This window comes from Pantherophis guttatus, chromosome 3, assembly GCF_059756535.1.
Source record: "Pantherophis guttatus breed Tessera chromosome 3, ASM5975653v1, whole genome shotgun sequence".
NCBI classification, from domain to species: Eukaryota; Metazoa; Chordata; class Lepidosauria; order Squamata; family Colubridae; genus Pantherophis; species Pantherophis guttatus.
Window position 1 is genome coordinate 192,985,402 of NC_142065.1, and position 18,349 is coordinate 193,003,750.

General features: G+C 38.0%; 1 protein-coding gene across 3 annotated transcripts in view; it reads right to left on the reverse strand.

Annotated features, from left to right (window-relative positions):
* The window catches only part of RSPO2 (R-spondin 2), a 132,280-nt gene that overhangs the window by 47,456 nt on the left and 66,475 nt on the right, over positions 1–18,349 (reverse strand). For all 3 annotated transcript variants that reach the window (XM_060681868.2, XM_034422184.3, XM_087890851.1), the window contains exon 3: positions 6,983–7,171. In XM_060681868.2, coding sequence (XP_060537851.1) covers positions 6,983–7,171 — 189 coding nt within the window. The remainder of the gene's footprint in view (positions 1–6,982; positions 7,172–18,349) is intronic.

Consider the following 18,349-nt stretch of genomic DNA (forward strand, 5'->3'; position numbering starts at 1 on the left):
CGGAGACTCAGGGCGGCTTACAATGCGTTAAGCAATAACGCATTTGGCCTCTGCCTTGCAGCAGTTACCTCCTTGCAAGCAAGCAGCAAGAAAAAACAGCTCCTTTCAGCTTCAGTACAGTCTAATTAGCACAAGTTGATTCGATCGGCCTCCCAACTCTCAGCTGATTTGCTCTCAGCTGTTTTGCGCAGGGCTCTGCTTCTTGCTGCAAAGAGGTAAATTGCTGGAGCAGTGTTTTTTTTCCTTGTGCTAATCAAGCTATGCTGAAAATGAAAATGAAAGTAAAGGAAGCTGTTAGCTGTTTGCTGTTTGCTGCAACAAGGCAAAATTGCTCAGAGGCAGAGGGAGATTTCTTTTTCTTCTTTTCCTCACCAAAAAAGGTAGGTGCGTCTTATATTTCGGTGCGTCCTATACTCCGAAAAGTACGGTATTCTCCAAAGCAGCTGAGGGTAGGACAAGAAGCAATGGATGGAAACTAATCAAGGAGAGAAGCAACTTAGAACTAAGGAGAAATTTCCTGACAGTTAGAACAATTAATCAGTGGAACAACTTGCCTCCAGAAGTCGTGAATGCTCCAACACTGGAAGTTTTTAAGAAGATGTTGGATAACCATTTGTCTGAAGTGGTAAGCAGGGGATTGGACTAGAAGACCTCCAAGGTCCTTTCCAACTCCATTATTCTATTCTAACTTTCATAAGACTTGTTTCAGTGTTTAAGGAATTTCATTCAAGATAATTCAAACATTTGACATTATGATACCACATTTATGGGTAATGGTTGAACCAAGATATTCATACAACTACACATTTGTCACTAGGATTCGACAATCTGCCCAATTTTACCCAGGACTTAGCAAACTTAAACTCCTAGGCTTTAATTGTCTTGAAATTAATTTGTGGTCGTATTGCGCTATAATGTGGAATTTCTCCATTTTGTTAAAGTATATGCTTTTAAATTTATATTAAATTTATCAAAAATAAAAGCTCATGCCTGGGAAAGGCTTTCATAAGCTACAATTTTAATGCAATGGAAAATGCTTTATTGTATTCATTGGATTCCATGTAGAAAGCATGGACAATGGAATTGATGTAAAAAAGTGATTCTCCAGATATTCTGGCTGGCTTCAACTGTCAGTAATAATATAAGCCAGAACAAATGCTCCTTAATTTAGCTCATTGCAGAAGTAAATAGCCAATTCTTAAAAGTTGTTGTTGCCAGTAATAAATTGAATTTTAAAAAATGGTCTCTAATATTGTACTTTGCATGGACATTCAAGGAATGTATGTAAGCATACCTATATCTAGGAGTCATTGATTGGTTTAGATACTTGAGCTCTACACTTTTAGAGAAGATGTGAGCAATTGCACATGATCAGAGACCCTGATTATTACAGAATGTAAACAACTCAAACAAGACATGTGCTTTGAGCAATTGCCATGACCTTATTATTTATTCAAGAAAAGAAAACTTTCTAATCTAAAGATGATGTATATATATAGCCCTGGCACATCCATTTTTTTTAATAGGAAAAATCTCTTGTGAGGTAGATCCAGGTGAGAAAGAATACTGTTATTATCTAATAGCACCTGCACGGGTATGTCAACAGTTTTGGCATTAAATGAGGTAAGGAAGAGGTGTTTAATTTTTCAGCTTCTGGCATGAATTATCAATAAATTGTTCCAGTTGGGAAGATATTAAAAAAAAGCAAAAGAAGTTACAGCTGAGCCAAGTACCAGTTATTGAGCCTCAAGATCAACTAGGCAGCATCTTGCCAACCTCAGTTAGAAAATCAAACTGGTTAGTACTACGATGGAGAGTATTTGGGAAATCAGTAGACTGGAAAGTCAGAATAGTAAACTATTTCAGTATATGCAGAACTAAATGGATATGCTCATTTAAGACTCCAGGAATTGACCTTGATTGGAAAGCAATTTGTCAGCTAAACCTTCTATGGATGTGAAATATATGTGTCGGTCTTGAGGTTCCTTCCCAGATGCTTATGTATAAAGATATACTGTACATAGAAATTTAGGAATGACCATAAACCTTACGTAATCTAGAATCTGCCATATCATAGCAGGACTATCCCTTAAAAAAAAAGTACAGGACAGATCTCTAAACAACTTCTGTATAGTATGCGGAGTATTGACTCAGGCAAGCCATATGCATTCATATGGGGCCAGAAGTGGGCTGTACTTACTTTAACAAAGGGTTCCCTGGTTGTGAATGCACGCGTGCGCATGCTGACTTCGCTCACACGCGCCCCTTTGGGAGAGAAACGGAGCTTCAAACATTATCCTAATCAACTCAGGCAGCTCCAGTGAGTACAGCACGGGCAACGCGGATCACAGCTGAGCCAGCCAATGAGCCAGAAAATTAATTATAAATGGAAAGTATACCACAGGGGTGCATGGGCGGGCCCAGCCAGGGATCAAAGCTAAGGGTTCGCCCGAACCCTTGCGACCATGCAGCAGCCTACCACTGTATGGGGCCTCTTAATGAAACTTCAACAGGAAACTGCTTTGGTATTCCATTCTTGTCAATATTAGTCAATTAAATTAAAACCATATTAATATTTTATGAGTACTTCAGATTATAGCATTGTCCAGTAGCTTTCTTTTTTAAAGGAATCCAATACCTGCTAGCCCATTTTCACTTTACCGTGTTACTATATTTACATTCACATGTGAGCTTTCCAGAATATCTTGAATCAGATGTTTTTCTATGTAAATTAGGCTACTTTACACTGGCTAACCTGAATTGGAAAATTTTGAGTTAACATTGGAAAATATTCAAGCCCCTCAAACTATATTCTTTAAGTAAATATACTGATAAACATTCAGTCTTCTATAATCACTAAACAAACCAAAAAGCCCCTAATCATTTATGGCAAACAATTTCAAATTTTAAATATTTGACATGTTCATTCCCTTATATTGCTTAGAAATTAACGATTTCATTCATATAGTCGTGAAGAGTGAAAACTGAAAAGGGGCTAATTTTAAAAATGCCTAGTATACCTAATATTATATTTGCAAATTTGCATTTTTTCCTCCATTATTACTAATGAATGTACAAAAAGTGGAAAAATTAAACAGTGGAAAGTTTTCCACTCCATGTCACCGAGTCAACCACATGTATCAAACATCTGAATCAAAACCCAAGGAAAATCCTTTAATTAGACTCAAATTCTCATAAATATAAATATTAGAAATATTGTTCTATGTTACCATGTCTAAAGTCATACCATCAGAAGAAATGCAAGATGGTTTTATAATTTTAATTAAAGCAGAATTGGGATAAGCTTTGTTGACTTTTTTTCCTTCCTTGATAGGTTCCAAGCCACAACAGAAGTTTGAAAGAAGAAAGAAACTGATTAAAAAGCAAACAAAAACATAAAGTAAGGAAAAAAAGAGGGGGAGAAATGCAACCAAGAATTTTAGCAGCAAAGAAACAAAGACTAAAACAACTTTAAGAAGAAGATTGTTTTATTTTTCAAAAAATGAAAAGTTCTGCAATTAGTAGAGGATGAATAAAAATGCTAGATATTAAATATTCCCTAAGCTTCCTTTGGCATGTACTATAGGTATTGCCCTGCATTTTCACAAATATAAAATTGTCTTAAATTCCTATATTAAGTCTAAATTGAATCCAGAGAGATTAAAGTCAGAGAGATTTCATGCATATTTTACTGACACAATCCAGCAAACCTTCAAATATTAATAGTTACAAGATATTTAAATGTATAAATATATATAGAGAGAGAGAATGAGAGAGAGAGAAAGACCAAACATTTGTGGGGGGTTTTGGCTGAAATCCTATGGACATTTTCTTTGTATTTGAATTAGATACAGTTTAATAGAATGATAAAAAATGTAATATTAGCAAATCATTTCAGTTTCAAATCTGCAAATATGTGATGGATCTAACATGCTTTCTACTCTCTTGAGTTTTAGAAAAGGCATTTCTAAATTGATGTCTGAAAGAACAGGAAGGTAAATAGATTTCTCATTTCTATTCTTCACATTTGAATTGGTGGTCCACCAATATATTAAATATATATATATTATTTAAAGGATATTTTTAAACTTAAAATTGAGGTTAACCCTTACTTGTTTGCCTTCCAGAAACCAAGCTGTTTCAAAACTGAGTAACAAGATACCGAGATGTAATTGATCTACTGTAACTGATTTTATAAGTATAACTTTATATAGTATTTGGATATTTTATTTTAAAAGCTATTATCCAGCAAAACTATCAGGATTCTGGTGTTTACAGTTGGTAAAAGGTGTCCCTGCGGGTTTTATCCTACTAGTCGTGTCCAACTTTAGAGGGTGGTGGCCACCTCCATTTCTTAAACCAAAGAGCCAGTGTTGCCTGGAGACATTTCCACTGTCATGTGGCCAGCATGACATCATGCCGCAGCAAAAAGCATATGGTGAAACACAGAATGCTGTTACCTTCTTGCATGTTCATCTGGGTCTATGAAAATTTGCCCTGGCCAACTAGCCACAGCCAACTTGCCATGGCCAACTCACTGCGGGACAACTCGCCACAAGACAACTCACTGCAGGCCAAGAGTTACACTAATATCAAAGAAATGGTGGAATAGAATTATTAAAGAAAGGATACAAAAGGAGGGCAGAATGAAATGTGAATGGCAAAAATTAAAATATTTTTTCTTTATTTTAAGTAATTAAATAGAATTGTTAAATTGCCCATCAGCGAGTTGGCTATGGCAAGTTGTCCCATTCTGTGCTCATATATGGAATCTATTCATCTACCTGTATTTGCATGCTTTCAAACTTCTAGGTTGGCAGGAGCTGGGACAATGACAGGAACTCACTTCCAGCTGCAATCACTATGTATAACAACAAAGTTCCAGATTTTTTTCCCCAAGTTCCTTATCCTGTGTTCCTAAAAGGAAAGTCTCTTATTTAAATTTCACATTCATTTTAAGAATCTTCTGCCTTAAAATACGAAACTGGCAAGATTTTGATTTTTTTATATTCTCACTAGCTTTTTCGACCTGCAGAGATAAAGACACATGATCATAATCATCACCATCCTCATTACTGTTGAAAATCAGAGAATCCTTTCATGATTCTCTGCTACTCTTATTTTATTTACAGTGTTATCTTAGCCTAACATTTTAAAATCACTATCAAGCTTTAGCCAATTTCTAGTGTAAATGAGAAAATGCCAATTAATGTTTTATGCTGGTGGTGAAATCTGAACCGGTTTGATACCAGTTCGTTGGCCGCGCATGCACAGTGAGCACCAAATGCACGCTGTGTGTGCGCGCATGTGTAGTGCATGCCAAAAGGAGGATTGGGTAAGTAGAACAGTAAGAGGGAGGGTTCAACTGTGCTGTGCGATTTAGCTTCTCTAGAAAGCAGGATTTCCTGCTTTCTAGCAAAGCTAAACCACGCGGCACAGCTGATTGTCAGAAATACTGGTGCAGAGGAACCGGTAGCTTTTTTTAACTACCAGTTTGACCGAACAGGTAGCTTTTTTTTTACTACCAGTTCACCTGAACCTGTAGTGTTTATCACTACCGGTTTGCCTGAACCGGAGCAAACCGGTAGCATTTCACCCCTGCCTCAGATACTTTAATGATTATATTAATGATTTTCCTAATAGTGAACTGAAGTTGAGAACCCAAGGAGCCAGGAAGAGGTTAAATCTAAAAGAAGCTACTAACCATCAGGTCTAAATACTTTTAACATACAACCACAATTAGGACTGGAATTTCAGTTGTAAAAGTCAACTCAGATGCATTTTTACTAAAAAAAAAAATTGTTTACCATTAAGTAAATCATGTGATTGTTATGTGAATCCAGCTTCCCAATGGGCGCTTTTTGCCAGAAATTGGCAAAAAGGGTTGCAAATCACAACCACATGACTGCAGGGGTATAAATGAAAGCCAGTTGCCAAGCCCCTGAATTGCGATCATGTGACATGGGGGGGGGGGTAGTGCAATGACCAAAACTGCAAGTAAGTCATGAGTCACTTTTTCCAAGGCTGCCATAAGAGTCGTAAATCAAGGACTACCTGTACATGAAGTTACATGGTGAAATCAATGAGAGTTATCGCTAATATTATTACTTTCAGAGATTTGCTTTGAAAATTCTGCAAAGAATACAAGATTGCATGATCTAATTAAATCAAATCTAGGAAATGACTTCCTTGGGGTTCATTCCACCAACTATTACACAATCCAATTTATGGTTGGTTGTCCTTTATAGTATACTAAAACTATCTATGGATTTATTTGCATAACTTCTCCATTTCAGGTGACTTCAGTCGTCTGTCTCTGACTTTACATTCCCCCCCCACACACAATTCTCACTTTCCCAAGGAAATCAGTGAAGTTAACAAGAGGAGCATCCACATGCTGGGGGAGCAGTGGTATTTCAGAAATGAATACATACACAGAACCAAAACCCACATAAATCAAAAGTATCTAAAACAGAATTACAAAAGTTTCTAAAAGAAAGAAAGGGGAAACAATGCAATAGCAGATTAAAACAAAACAGAAATAAGTATATTGGTTTTGCACACGGAATAGATAAATACATCAATTTATATACTGCTCAAAAAAATAAAGGGAACACAAGCAGAAGACATCCGAGATCTGAATGAATGAAATAACCTTATTAAATACTTTGTTCTTTACATACAGTAGTTTATACACTGCTCAGACAACTAGAGGGAACACAAAACTACTGTATGTAACGAACAAAGTATTTAATAAGGCTATTTCATTCATTCAGATCTCAGATGTCTTCTGCTTGTGTTCCCTTTATTTTTTTGAGCAGTGTTCATTGTGTCATATGACATAACTGGAGATTGTGTTACAATTATATAATGCGTCGTAATAATTTATGAAAGTTTCAGTTTTAGGCACTCCATCATTTTCAGAATGAAGCCATAAGTGAGTGAATTTTAGAATTCAAAACATTAAGCAGAGAAAACTTACTTGAACATCTGTTCATGTCTGGGGCTCGAAGACCATAATACCCCAATGGGCAGGAATTCAAGCATTCTCCATATTGTCTCATTCCCTCTCTTCGTAGAAAGAAGAACAACTTATGTTGACATCTGATGCATCCATTGTCTTTTGAGCAAGACAAACAACCTTTGCAAATTGGATTTGGCCCATAGTTTGCTGTGATTTTTGTTTCCAGAGAGAGAGAAAAGGGAGGGGAAGAAAAAGGATGATATTAAAGCATAATATTAACCATGTAAAGAATAAACATACAGCATCATTCATGTTTCATTTACAACAAACAACTAAAGAAACATTGAGCAGACAGGGTGCACTTATTATTAAATATTTTATAAAATTTCTCTCACTATTTTAATATAACATAAAACACATTGGAAATGGGTATTTAGGCTGTCAGCCCCTGTTCAATTAAAGCATCCCCAACAAAATTTGATTGATGGAATTCTTTTGTTAAAACCTTCATGCAGAATATAGTAGAAATATTATTCCCACAGCTCCAATTCTTGATCTGTGCATTTGATTTCCAATCCCTTTGTTCAAATGTTGCCCTTCCCGCTACTAAATTTCTTTCTCTTAAAACTTAACACAACTCTCTTGTTTTCAATTTTATTTTCATAAAATTAAGAGCTATTGTGATATTCTCTAAACACTGGCTAACCATTTCTTCCACTTTTCATTCAGGTCATTAATAAAAATGTCCAAAAGTATAGAACATTTCTATAAACCAGTCTGTAGGTGTGGCTTGCTGGACGTGGAATGGCTTGGTGGGCATGGCAAGGGAAGGATACCGTAAAATCTCCATTCCCTCCCCAATCCAGGGGAAGGATACTGCAAAATCTCCATTTTCTCCCGATCAGCTGAGAGTTGGGAGGCAGAGAATAGATGGGGACGGGACCAGTCAGAACTACTCAAAATTTCCGCTACTGGTTCTCCAGAACTGGTCAGAACCTGCTGAAACCCACCTCTGAACTAAGCCCACTTTTAACTTGCTTTGCTACAATAGTGTGTGTGTGTGTGTGTGTGTGTGTATAAAAATACACACAAATAAAACATTTCTACCAAACTTATGCTATGAAAAGCTATGATGAGATCATAATGCAGTTGATTTATTAAATATTAAAATAACAGTACAAGTAAAGGAGTAATAAATCCAAATGCAAAAATCTTCAAATGAGCCCTTTGCGTATAATAAAAAATTATAGCCAACAATAGCAATCACTAATAGACTTTGGCTCCTCCCACCCATACACACACACACTCCTAACATATCCATGCATTTTCCCCATATTTTTTCCTAATCTTTTCCAGAAAGAATAAAATCTTGTCCATAACATTAGAATGGATTCAAATTTGTCCACTGCATCCAAAATCCATTAAATCAAAACCCATTAAATACAGACCTTTCTGTGTTTTAAAACAAATAAAAGTTAAGGGTCAGTCCAAATCCCTGAAATAGTCAAATGTTGGAAATAGAGAATGAGGTGCTCTATTTAAATTCTTTGAATTCTGTCACAAGAATGGATAGAAGACAGATGAAGAATCAACTCAGTGAACTTCAAGCGATCTGGTTAGGTCTCCAATTAAGACCTATACAATTTAAGAATGGAATGGAATGGAATGGAATAGAATAGAATAGAATAGAATAGAATAGAATAGAATAGAATAGAATAGAATAGAACAGAATAACAGAGTTGGAAGGGATCTTGGAGGTCTTCTAGTCCAATCCCCTACCCAGGCAAGAGAAAGAGAAAGAGAAAGGAAAGAGCACATTAATTCCCGTGATCACTATTAAACAAAGCATTGAAATGTATAATTCTTGGGAGGAAATCCTGTTAAATCTAGTATTTGTCAAACTTTGAACATTGTTCTTAATTACAGTAGAACCTCTAGTCATGACCATAATTCGTTCCATAACTTTGGTCAAAAATCGAGCCTGATTTTGGAAATTTGGCATTTACAAAAAAAAAAAAAAATGGCATGGAAGGGGAAATTGGCCGCGAAAAAATATTGTGAATTTTTTGGTTGGAACCTGATTTGGTCTTGGTCAGAAGTGTTCATGACCAGAGGTTCTACTTTATCTCTCCTTTGTGTTCAAGACATGGGAAAGATACAACTGAAAATTATTTGAAGCCACATTTAATCTTCTTGTTAATTTTTTAAATGGACCGTATGCCTAACTTTGTCATCCTTTGGGATCAGTTGTAAGAAAACTAGTTACTTGGTAACAAAGTTGAAGGTCAGTTTTGATGCTCTGATTTTTTTGCTCGGAAATGGGCTGGTCCTAAATTCTAAGGACTGGCCTGCCTTCAGAAGATACACTCAATTAGTGTCAAATGTCAATCTTGATAAGAGTTGGTTATAATCTTCCTTTTGTTGGAATGTAACTCAGGAGTTGCAACATCAACTCCCATAGTTTTGTTGTGAACCATTTTTGATGAATGTCACACTATCAACTAGATTCTTAATACAAGTCTGTGATGCTTGCTGTATGCTAACAGATATACGTTCTTCTTGGTTATAATAACCAGTGTTTGATAGCTCTTAAGATATAAATAAGGGTATGGGAGTGGGCTAAAATATTACACTGGAAGGAGCAGTCTACACCTGAAATGCAGTACTGGATTGCAGAGCCATGTTGAATTAATCTTTTTCCGCGAAGAAGCAGACAAAGATTTGCTCAAAGGTTTTGGAATTGTCTGTTTATAAAATGTAATTTCCAGACCTTTTCTTTCTTTTGTAACATAATTTCCAGACCTTTTCTTTCTTTTTTCCATTTTTTAATTGTTATGTTTATCCATGTTGAGGTTGTGTCGATCCCTTCTTGCAGTTGTATTTCTACCTCTCTTTTGTTCATTAGTAAAATAAAACAAGCTTCTTAGACTGATGGTTTTAGAAGACACATCATTCCAACCTCTTGGAAAAGGAACCAATCAGGAAACAACACTACAAATTTGCTACTAAGCCACATTATGAATAAAACATCTCATAACCACACCCATGCAGACATTATACCACAGTGAATTAATCACTCTTATAAACTCCTTTATTATCTAATTGTGTGATCCAAAATGTTATTAATTCAACCAGCCTACCTTTCTATACAGCTTATGATATATATTTTTTTAATTTTGATTTATATGCCGCCCTTCTCTGGAGACTCAGGGCGGCTTATAATGTGTTAAGCAATAGCCTTCATACTTTTGTATATTTTATACAAAGTCAGCTTATTGCCCCCACAAACCGGGTCCTCATTTTACCTACCTTAGAAAGGATGGAAGGCTGAGTCGACCTTGAGCCTGGTGAGAATTGAACTCGCAGTAATTGCAGGCAGCTGGAAACTAAATACTACTTTTAACAGTAGCATTAGTATGCTGCGCCATTCAGGCTCTGGTTCAGAACCTGAGTGGTTATTCTGGTTCGGCTTATCTCTTCAGCTACACCACTGGTGGCAACCCTCTGGTTTTATAGGCAAGCCTTTCCTGCTATCACATTTTGAATATTATACCTTCTACATGAAACCATGTGTTCTGTCAATGAATCTGAACCTTTTCTTAAAGGCACCATGGCCAATTCTGGCCTGGAGATTACCTCAGATTTAACCTGTCTATACATTCTACTATCGGCCTAGACTAACCTATCATATGCAACTACTTACTCTTTGCTAAAGCAGGAGGAGGTAATTAGCAATAGCACTTAGACTTATATATCACCCCATAACATTTTATAGCACTCTCTAAATCAGGGGTGTCAAACTCATGTTGTCACGGCAGCATCACATGATGTATCAGAACTTTTTTCTCCTTCATTAAACCGGGCATGGGCATGGCCAGCGTGTGACGCATCCAGTCCATGGGCCAGGACTTTGACAGCCCTGCTCTAAATGGTTTACAATGTCAGCATATTGCGCCCAAAAATCTGTGTTCTCATTTTACTGACCTTGGAAAGATAGAAAGGCTGAGTCAACCTTGAGCTGGTTAGGATCAAACTCCTGGCTGTGGGCAGATTTAGCTACAATATTGCATTCTAACCACTGTGCCACCATGGCTATCATGCGTATTGGCATCACAAATGATAGAGTTTCCATTCTACAGAACAGGGAGCTTTCTGTATTTCTACTTCTAATGACTTATCCAAAATGGAAATATATTTGCTGATTAAGTGAATAATGATTACCATGGTGAATGGTATATAAGTTAGAGGACCAGATGTACAGGGCCTAAAAATAAAATGTATAATTAAAAAGCATCTGGCATCTATGAGATTATCAATCCAGTGGATTGGTGATTACGCCGATTTTGTTCTCTTTCATTTTCTCATTTTTCTGAACCTGTCAAATTTGAGTGATATGCCTTCACTATTACCTTTTTATAAAACCCCGCACAACAATTTGCATGTAACTTGGGGCCTAATTCTCCAAACCAAGGCATTTTATCAGTTTTGCCTATAAATATATCTTTGCAAAGGAATAAGAAAAAAATGCATCTATTTATATCTCATGTTCATGAATATTTGAATTTTGTCCAGGTTTTGATCCAGTTCATGTTTTGCAGTGCTACCTGCTAACCATATCACAAACCTGAGACAAATGCACATCGTTAATAATGCACTAAATTGGTTTGTATATTTTTAATACATGTATAAACCAGAAAAATTTGGCATTGACTTTCCCCAAATACCTAACTAGTCCTGAGTTAGCAAAGCTGTGCCTTAGCATTATTAACATAGTAGTATGTTACATATGAAATACCTTTATGTACAAAAGCAAATCTAAAGGTAAGATGTTTTTTTAGAATACTGCTCATATGTTTATTTATTTGTTTGTATGTCTGGGTTTGGTGCAAGACAGAGAATACAAATTATGTCAATTTTAATCTGGAAACACTTGCCTTTAGTTGACAAAGTTTTTGAATAAGCAAAACGAATGGGGGAAAAAAACAGATTTATCTCAGACCAGGATATAATAATAATAATAACTTTATTGTCATTGTACGTGTATACACAGTATACCCATACAATGAAATACACTTAACACCCAAAGACCAGGTCCAACACACATAACAATCCCCAAACACACCTCCACCCACCACAAATTCCCCACTCCTAAACCACCCAAACATCCACACAACAGACCAAGTAATGCTGTCCAACAGCTCACTGATGGCGGCCCTTGAGTTCATTGTTGAGTGCAATTATAGCTCTGGGATAAAAAACTATTCAGAAAACGTGTGGTCCGAGTTTTAATTGTTCTGTATCTTCTGCCAGAAAGCAAATATCCCTTATCCTAGATTATTAAATCAATGGGAAAAACATGGGTTTTATCAATATGATTTTCACGATCATTTCCCCATACCTGCTCCATTTTGGGGGGATGTGGGGAAAGCCAGTATTTCTGCACCACCCCTTCTTTTCTTAAATTCCTTCTTAGTTCAAAGTATTTCGCCAATATCAAAGTCAGATTGATGGAAATCACTTTGAAACACCCATCCTTTTCACTCCAAGTGTAATTATTATTGCTTTGAAACCAAATGTTGTGAATCTATAATGTATGTGCTTCCCCCAACCCCCAACCCCTTTGGAACCATCTTCCTTTTGAACTCCTTCTTACTTCTCTAGCAACAGCCCTTAAGAGTGTAAGTACAGAATGAGAATAGTCTATAATTACTAAGAAAAGGGGAGGGAAATCCCTTGAGATATTAACCCCCCCCCCAAAAAAAAGTGTCCTTGAGAACATATGCTATTTACACTTCACAGTTCACTCCAAACGTTCAGAACTCAAAAGGTTCAAAATTTGAAAAACATGGGCTTTTCAGTAGAGGCAAGCTGTTTTCTAAGCACCTATTTCCTAAAGGAAACAAGGGTCATGCCAACTTCGTTTATATTTTCCTACAAATGGAACACTCCGTATGTCTTAAATCTCTTTAAGTTTCATTGCCAGCAATTGACAAAGCAAAATTGGCCTTTTCAAAGTTGTTTAAAACTGGAGGCACAATGAAGAATCAGATAACTTCCTTTGATTAATCCATCGTTTTCTAAACTTTCTTTCATGGACTGACAATGAGGTACAGGTAGTCCTCAATTTACAATTTACAACCATTCATTTAGTGATCATCCGAAGCGACAACAGCACTGAAAAAAGTAACTTATGACTGATGTTCACACTAACAGCAGGCTCCCCTTTGTCATGTGATCAACATTTGGGCACTTGGTAACTGGCAGGTATTTATCACTGTGGCACTGATACGATTGCCATTTGTAAACTTCCCAGCCGGCTTCCAACAAGCAAAGTCAATGTTGGAAACCAGATTTGCTTAGCTGTCCACACGAATCACGTCACAACCGCAGTGATTCACTTAACATCTGTGGCAGAAAAGGTTGTAAAATGGGGCGCAACCCTCTTAATGACTGCCTTGCCAAATGGGAATTTGGGGCTCTACTGTCATCATAAGTGGAGGACTACCTGATCATTCAGGGTATGGGATGATAAAATTTTTGTAGCGTGTAAACCCTCATCATGGAAAATTTGTTTTCCCTATTCAGGCAGGATCCAAGGAAATTCATTTCCTAGGAACGCATATATTCTGATCCTGAGAAATGGGGTCATCCGTGCATAAAGACAATGAATAATCCATTCCCTTCCAAAAAATGAATGCCAAACACAAGGTCTGTTTACAAAACATCATCAGACCCTTCTATTTATTCTATTTCATCACTGGATGTTTTTAAGAAGATATTGGACAACCATTTATCCAGAATAATATAGGTGTTAGGAAATGATTATTACCTAATTTGTTGGGTTGGCAATATATAAACCATCAATGTAGCTTTAAGATATAAACCATCAATGTAGCTGTATTGCATCATACTGTGTCCTGATCTGTAGCCAATGTCCTTAAGAGGGAGCTAGAAACATGTTTTTTTCTCTTTGCTGTTCTTGCTCTCTGATATCTCTATATGCTACTGTTTGCAAATCCAGAAGAACTGTTTATTGTGAATGACCACGACGACTGGTAAGAAGACTTTGTTATTGGATTATCCCTGGATTGTCGTTTTGGCTATCTCCTGCTTTATATGTGTATGACCTGGACTGTTTATTGGACTGTGCCTTACTATTTTCTGAAAGTAAACACAACTCAATTTATCTCTGTGTTGACTGTGTTTATTTGTAACTACTCTCAATCGCTTTCATGTTCATACCCTTGCTACTCAAGGGTTACTCTGTGAATTCCTTAACATTAGGGTCTCTGCTTGCACAGGGGGTTAGACAAGAAGACTTTCAAGGTCCTTTTCCATTTCCATTATTTTATAGTATACTAAATTGCTTATAACAGGGCCACAGCCCACTACCAGGCCTTGAGACAATCAGAACTTGCTCACAGAATTGGTGGGCGAGTGTGCACATGTGCGCACATCCCCTCTTGCATGAGGAGTGGGCGAGGTTGTGTGCACCTGCCCCATTTGTATGAGCAGCAAGTTGTGCGTGTCCACTGCTTGTGCAAATGGAGCTGCATGCACACATATGCGCTTACCCGACACTTGAACAGAACCATCCCCTCATCCCCTTCCCCCACCGTAAAGGCAGAAAGTTTGGAGAACTCTGGCTTATATGAATCATTGTAACTGTGGTGAGAATGCTGACCATTCAATCCAATTCAACTACAGTACAGATCCCAGAGGTGTGAAACTGGCAGGCCATGGGCTGGATAAGTCATGCACAGGCCACGCCCACCCCAGCTCCGTGGAGGCAAAAACGTCACGATACATCGCATGACATCAACATGATGCACCAAGTTTGACACCCGTAGTGTAGACTTATACATCACAGGTGTCAGTGTGTGGCTCAGGAGTTAGAACTTAGTACTGCAGGCTACTTTTGCTGACTGCCGGCTGCCTGCAAATTGGCAGTTCGAATCTCACCAAGCTCAAGGTTGATTCAGTCTTCCATCCTTCCGAGGTCGGTAAAATGAGGACCCAGATTGTTGGGGGCCATATGCTGACTTTGTAAACCGCTTAGAGAGGGCTATAAAGTACTGTGAAGCAGTATATAACTCTAAGTGCTAGTGCTAGTGCTATTATAAACAGGTGCAGATCTCCATTGAAGGTAGGTATAACTCTAATAACCAGTGTGGATTTCTGCAGGCATTTCAATTCTATGTTTAAAGAATATTCTAAATCTTACAGCCTTTGAGATAGATATAGGGCAGTGATGGCTAACCTTTTTGCCGTGGCATGCCAAAAGCATGGGGAGTGGGGGGTGGGGGTCACGCGCGTGTGCCCTCACCCATAATTGAATGCTCCCTGCCCCCCCCCATGTATGTGCGCCGCACATACGACTCCCCCGCACTCTCCCCACTTTTGGCACACGATGGCATGATGGGACCGGAAGGCCCGTTTTTCACCCTCCCCAGGCTCCAGAGGCTTTCTAGGAGCCTGGGGAGGGTGAAAAATGCCTTTCCCACCCCCCACCCCCGGAGGCCCTCCGGAAGCTGGAAACAGCCTGTTTTCTGACTTCCTGTGGGCCCGGAAGGCCCGAAAATCAGCTGGCTGGCACGTACATGCACGCTGGAGCTGAGCTAGGGCAACGCTCACGTGCCCACCAATATGGCTCCACGTGCCACCTGTGGCACGCGTGCCATAGGTTCACCATCACGGATCTAGGGTTTCATTAATAAAAAAACAAGTGGAAAAATTCTTAAGATATTTTTTTAAAAAAACCTGATCTCTTTACAAACCTTCTTTATATTAAGTGAGAACATCTGGCATAGAAATGGAAAACTATCTAATTTTTTTGGCTCTTTCATTGCATTAATGTTATATTTCAGTATATAAAAAGGTATATTCCTGCAAACACCTGGTTCTAGGAGAAAAAGTCTGCAAATGGCTGCGCTGGAGGAATTATTCAAGTGAGTTTTTAAGCACTTTTTTTTTCTCTCCAATTAAAGACAATACAGCCAAATTTTATAAACCAGAATTGGACTGCATTGTCACAGAAATACATCCAGATCAACAGCACATTGTGATTGCTGGAAAATGCCAAATTGTTTTCCAAGCTTGGGAGGACTATAGGCATGTACAACAGATGGAAGAGTAACCGTATGTTGACACAATTCAAAACAGGAGATAAAAAATGACTGTGATGGAAAAGAGACAATTGCACATGGATTAAAATTCCTGTATTAAAAAAAAACAAGAAGAAAAACACATTTGGAAGCCAAAATAGTAGATAAGATCACAAAAGTACACTGAGCACTAAGATGGGGGTGGCTTGTTTTACATTATTATACATTCAGCAGAATGCAAATGATGCCACTGTTTATTGTAGAAAATTTAATTATACACAGTGCAAGGTATAAAACCATCAGAGGGAGTACAAATTGCCCTTCTTTCTTCCGTCCGATGACTCTATCCTATTTGTACAATTTTATGATTCATATTTTATTAAATTGCAGTTTACAGTGTACTAAAATTACATTAAATAACCCAATCTACTACCTCCTCCCACACTATATACAGAGAGAGATTTTTGTTCCAATATTTTCTAACTTTTCAGTTGATATTAGCAATAGCAATAGCACTTAGACTTATATACTGCTTTACAGTGCTTTACAGCCCTCTCTAAGCAGTTTACAGGTCAGCCTATTGCCCCCAACAATTTGGGTCCTCTTTTTACCCACCTCGGAAGGAAAGAAGGCTGTGTCAACCTTGAGCCTGGTGAGATTTGAACTGCCAAACTGCAGGCAGCCGGCAGGCAGAAGTAACCTGTAGTACTGCACTCTAACGGCTGCGCCACCGTGGCTCATTAGCACTAGTTCCTCTTATCCTTATAACTCTAATTATGATGATGCTCCCACCAGCAGTTTCTCCTTTCTGAATGTGCTTCACGCTTTTCAAGAAGACATGTCTCTTCATCTTTGGAGAATAAGTAATTTAATCAAACAAACTTTTTTTTTTCTAAATGAGGTAACGACAGGCAACTGTCTACTCAAAATGATTTCCTGAGTATTTATTATGCAAAGATCTTCATCTACTTGTTTACGTGCTGTAAGCATCTTTGAGTCTGATCTTCACCTCTTTTTCATCATTGTAAGGGAGCTTTGCAGACTGAACTGGTCTATCTGGATCTCTAGAAAGTACAGGCTTTACAGCTCACAATTGAGTCATGCAAAATTCTACTTACTGGTCTTACAGTGTCAGAGTGGAGTCAATGGCACACAATGAACTACCAATGATGTAATTCAGAGGTAGGTTTCAGCAGGTTCTGGCCAGTTCTGGAGAACCAGTAGTGGAAATGTTGAGTAGTTCGGAGAACCGGTAAATACCATCTCTGACTGGCCCCGCCCCCATCTATTCTCTGCCTCCCGAGTCCCAGCTGATCAGGAAGAAATGGGGATTTTGCAGTAATCTTCCCCTGAAGTGGGGTGGGAATGGAGATTTTACAGTATCCTTCCCCTGCCACACCCACCAAGCCACACCCATAGAACTGGTAGTAAAAAATTTTGAAACCCACCACTGATGTAATTGCCTGTAATGCATAGCATATTCCATGTTATATGTTACATATCACTAAAGCACTGGGAAAAATGCTGGTAGCCATCATAGCTCTTACTCAACTTTCCACCATCTACCAAGTGCTTACAGATGGAACATGATGCAATGCATAAAATCTAAGCTTTACTTAATATCACAAATAAATTATGAGTTATCTTTGTAAGGGAACTACAATTTCCTCATGGTGCCATATGTTTCCCATGTAACACAGCTGGCTGTCAAAACTCATATCTTCCACCTTTGAAGAACACACTAGCACATGAACGCACACACTATTCATCATGAATAGCACAAGAATCATTGTAGCTCGGCCTATTAGAAACCAGAATGGAAAGAGTGGGAGAGATCTATTGGGTGTCAAAGCAAAAGTACTTGACAGCCATTGGGTAAGAGGTGGAGCAGTTCACAGGCTTGTATCTCTTTCCCCATATTTTGGGGAAGCAAGAAAAAAAGGGAGGAGGGAGGAGAGGTCTTGTTTTATGCTTGAATATTGCATGAAGTATTAGCAGAATAAATATACAGGGGAAGGAAGGAAATGATGTGTGCCCAAATTGTAACTTTTGCAATAGTTCTAGACACTGTAATAAACGCAGGCTGACTTCCATCAGGCCAAATCTGTGTTTACAACAATAAGACCACTGCATGTAAGAGTCTATGGAGGTTGTCAGTCATCCAGGTCATGGTTGTCCCAAAGAGTCTTTTTCAAGAGGCAACTGGACTTCTTTTTTTGTTTTTCCTTGAAGACATTTCGCTTCTCATCCAAGAAGCTTCTGACTGAATGGTGGAAAATGG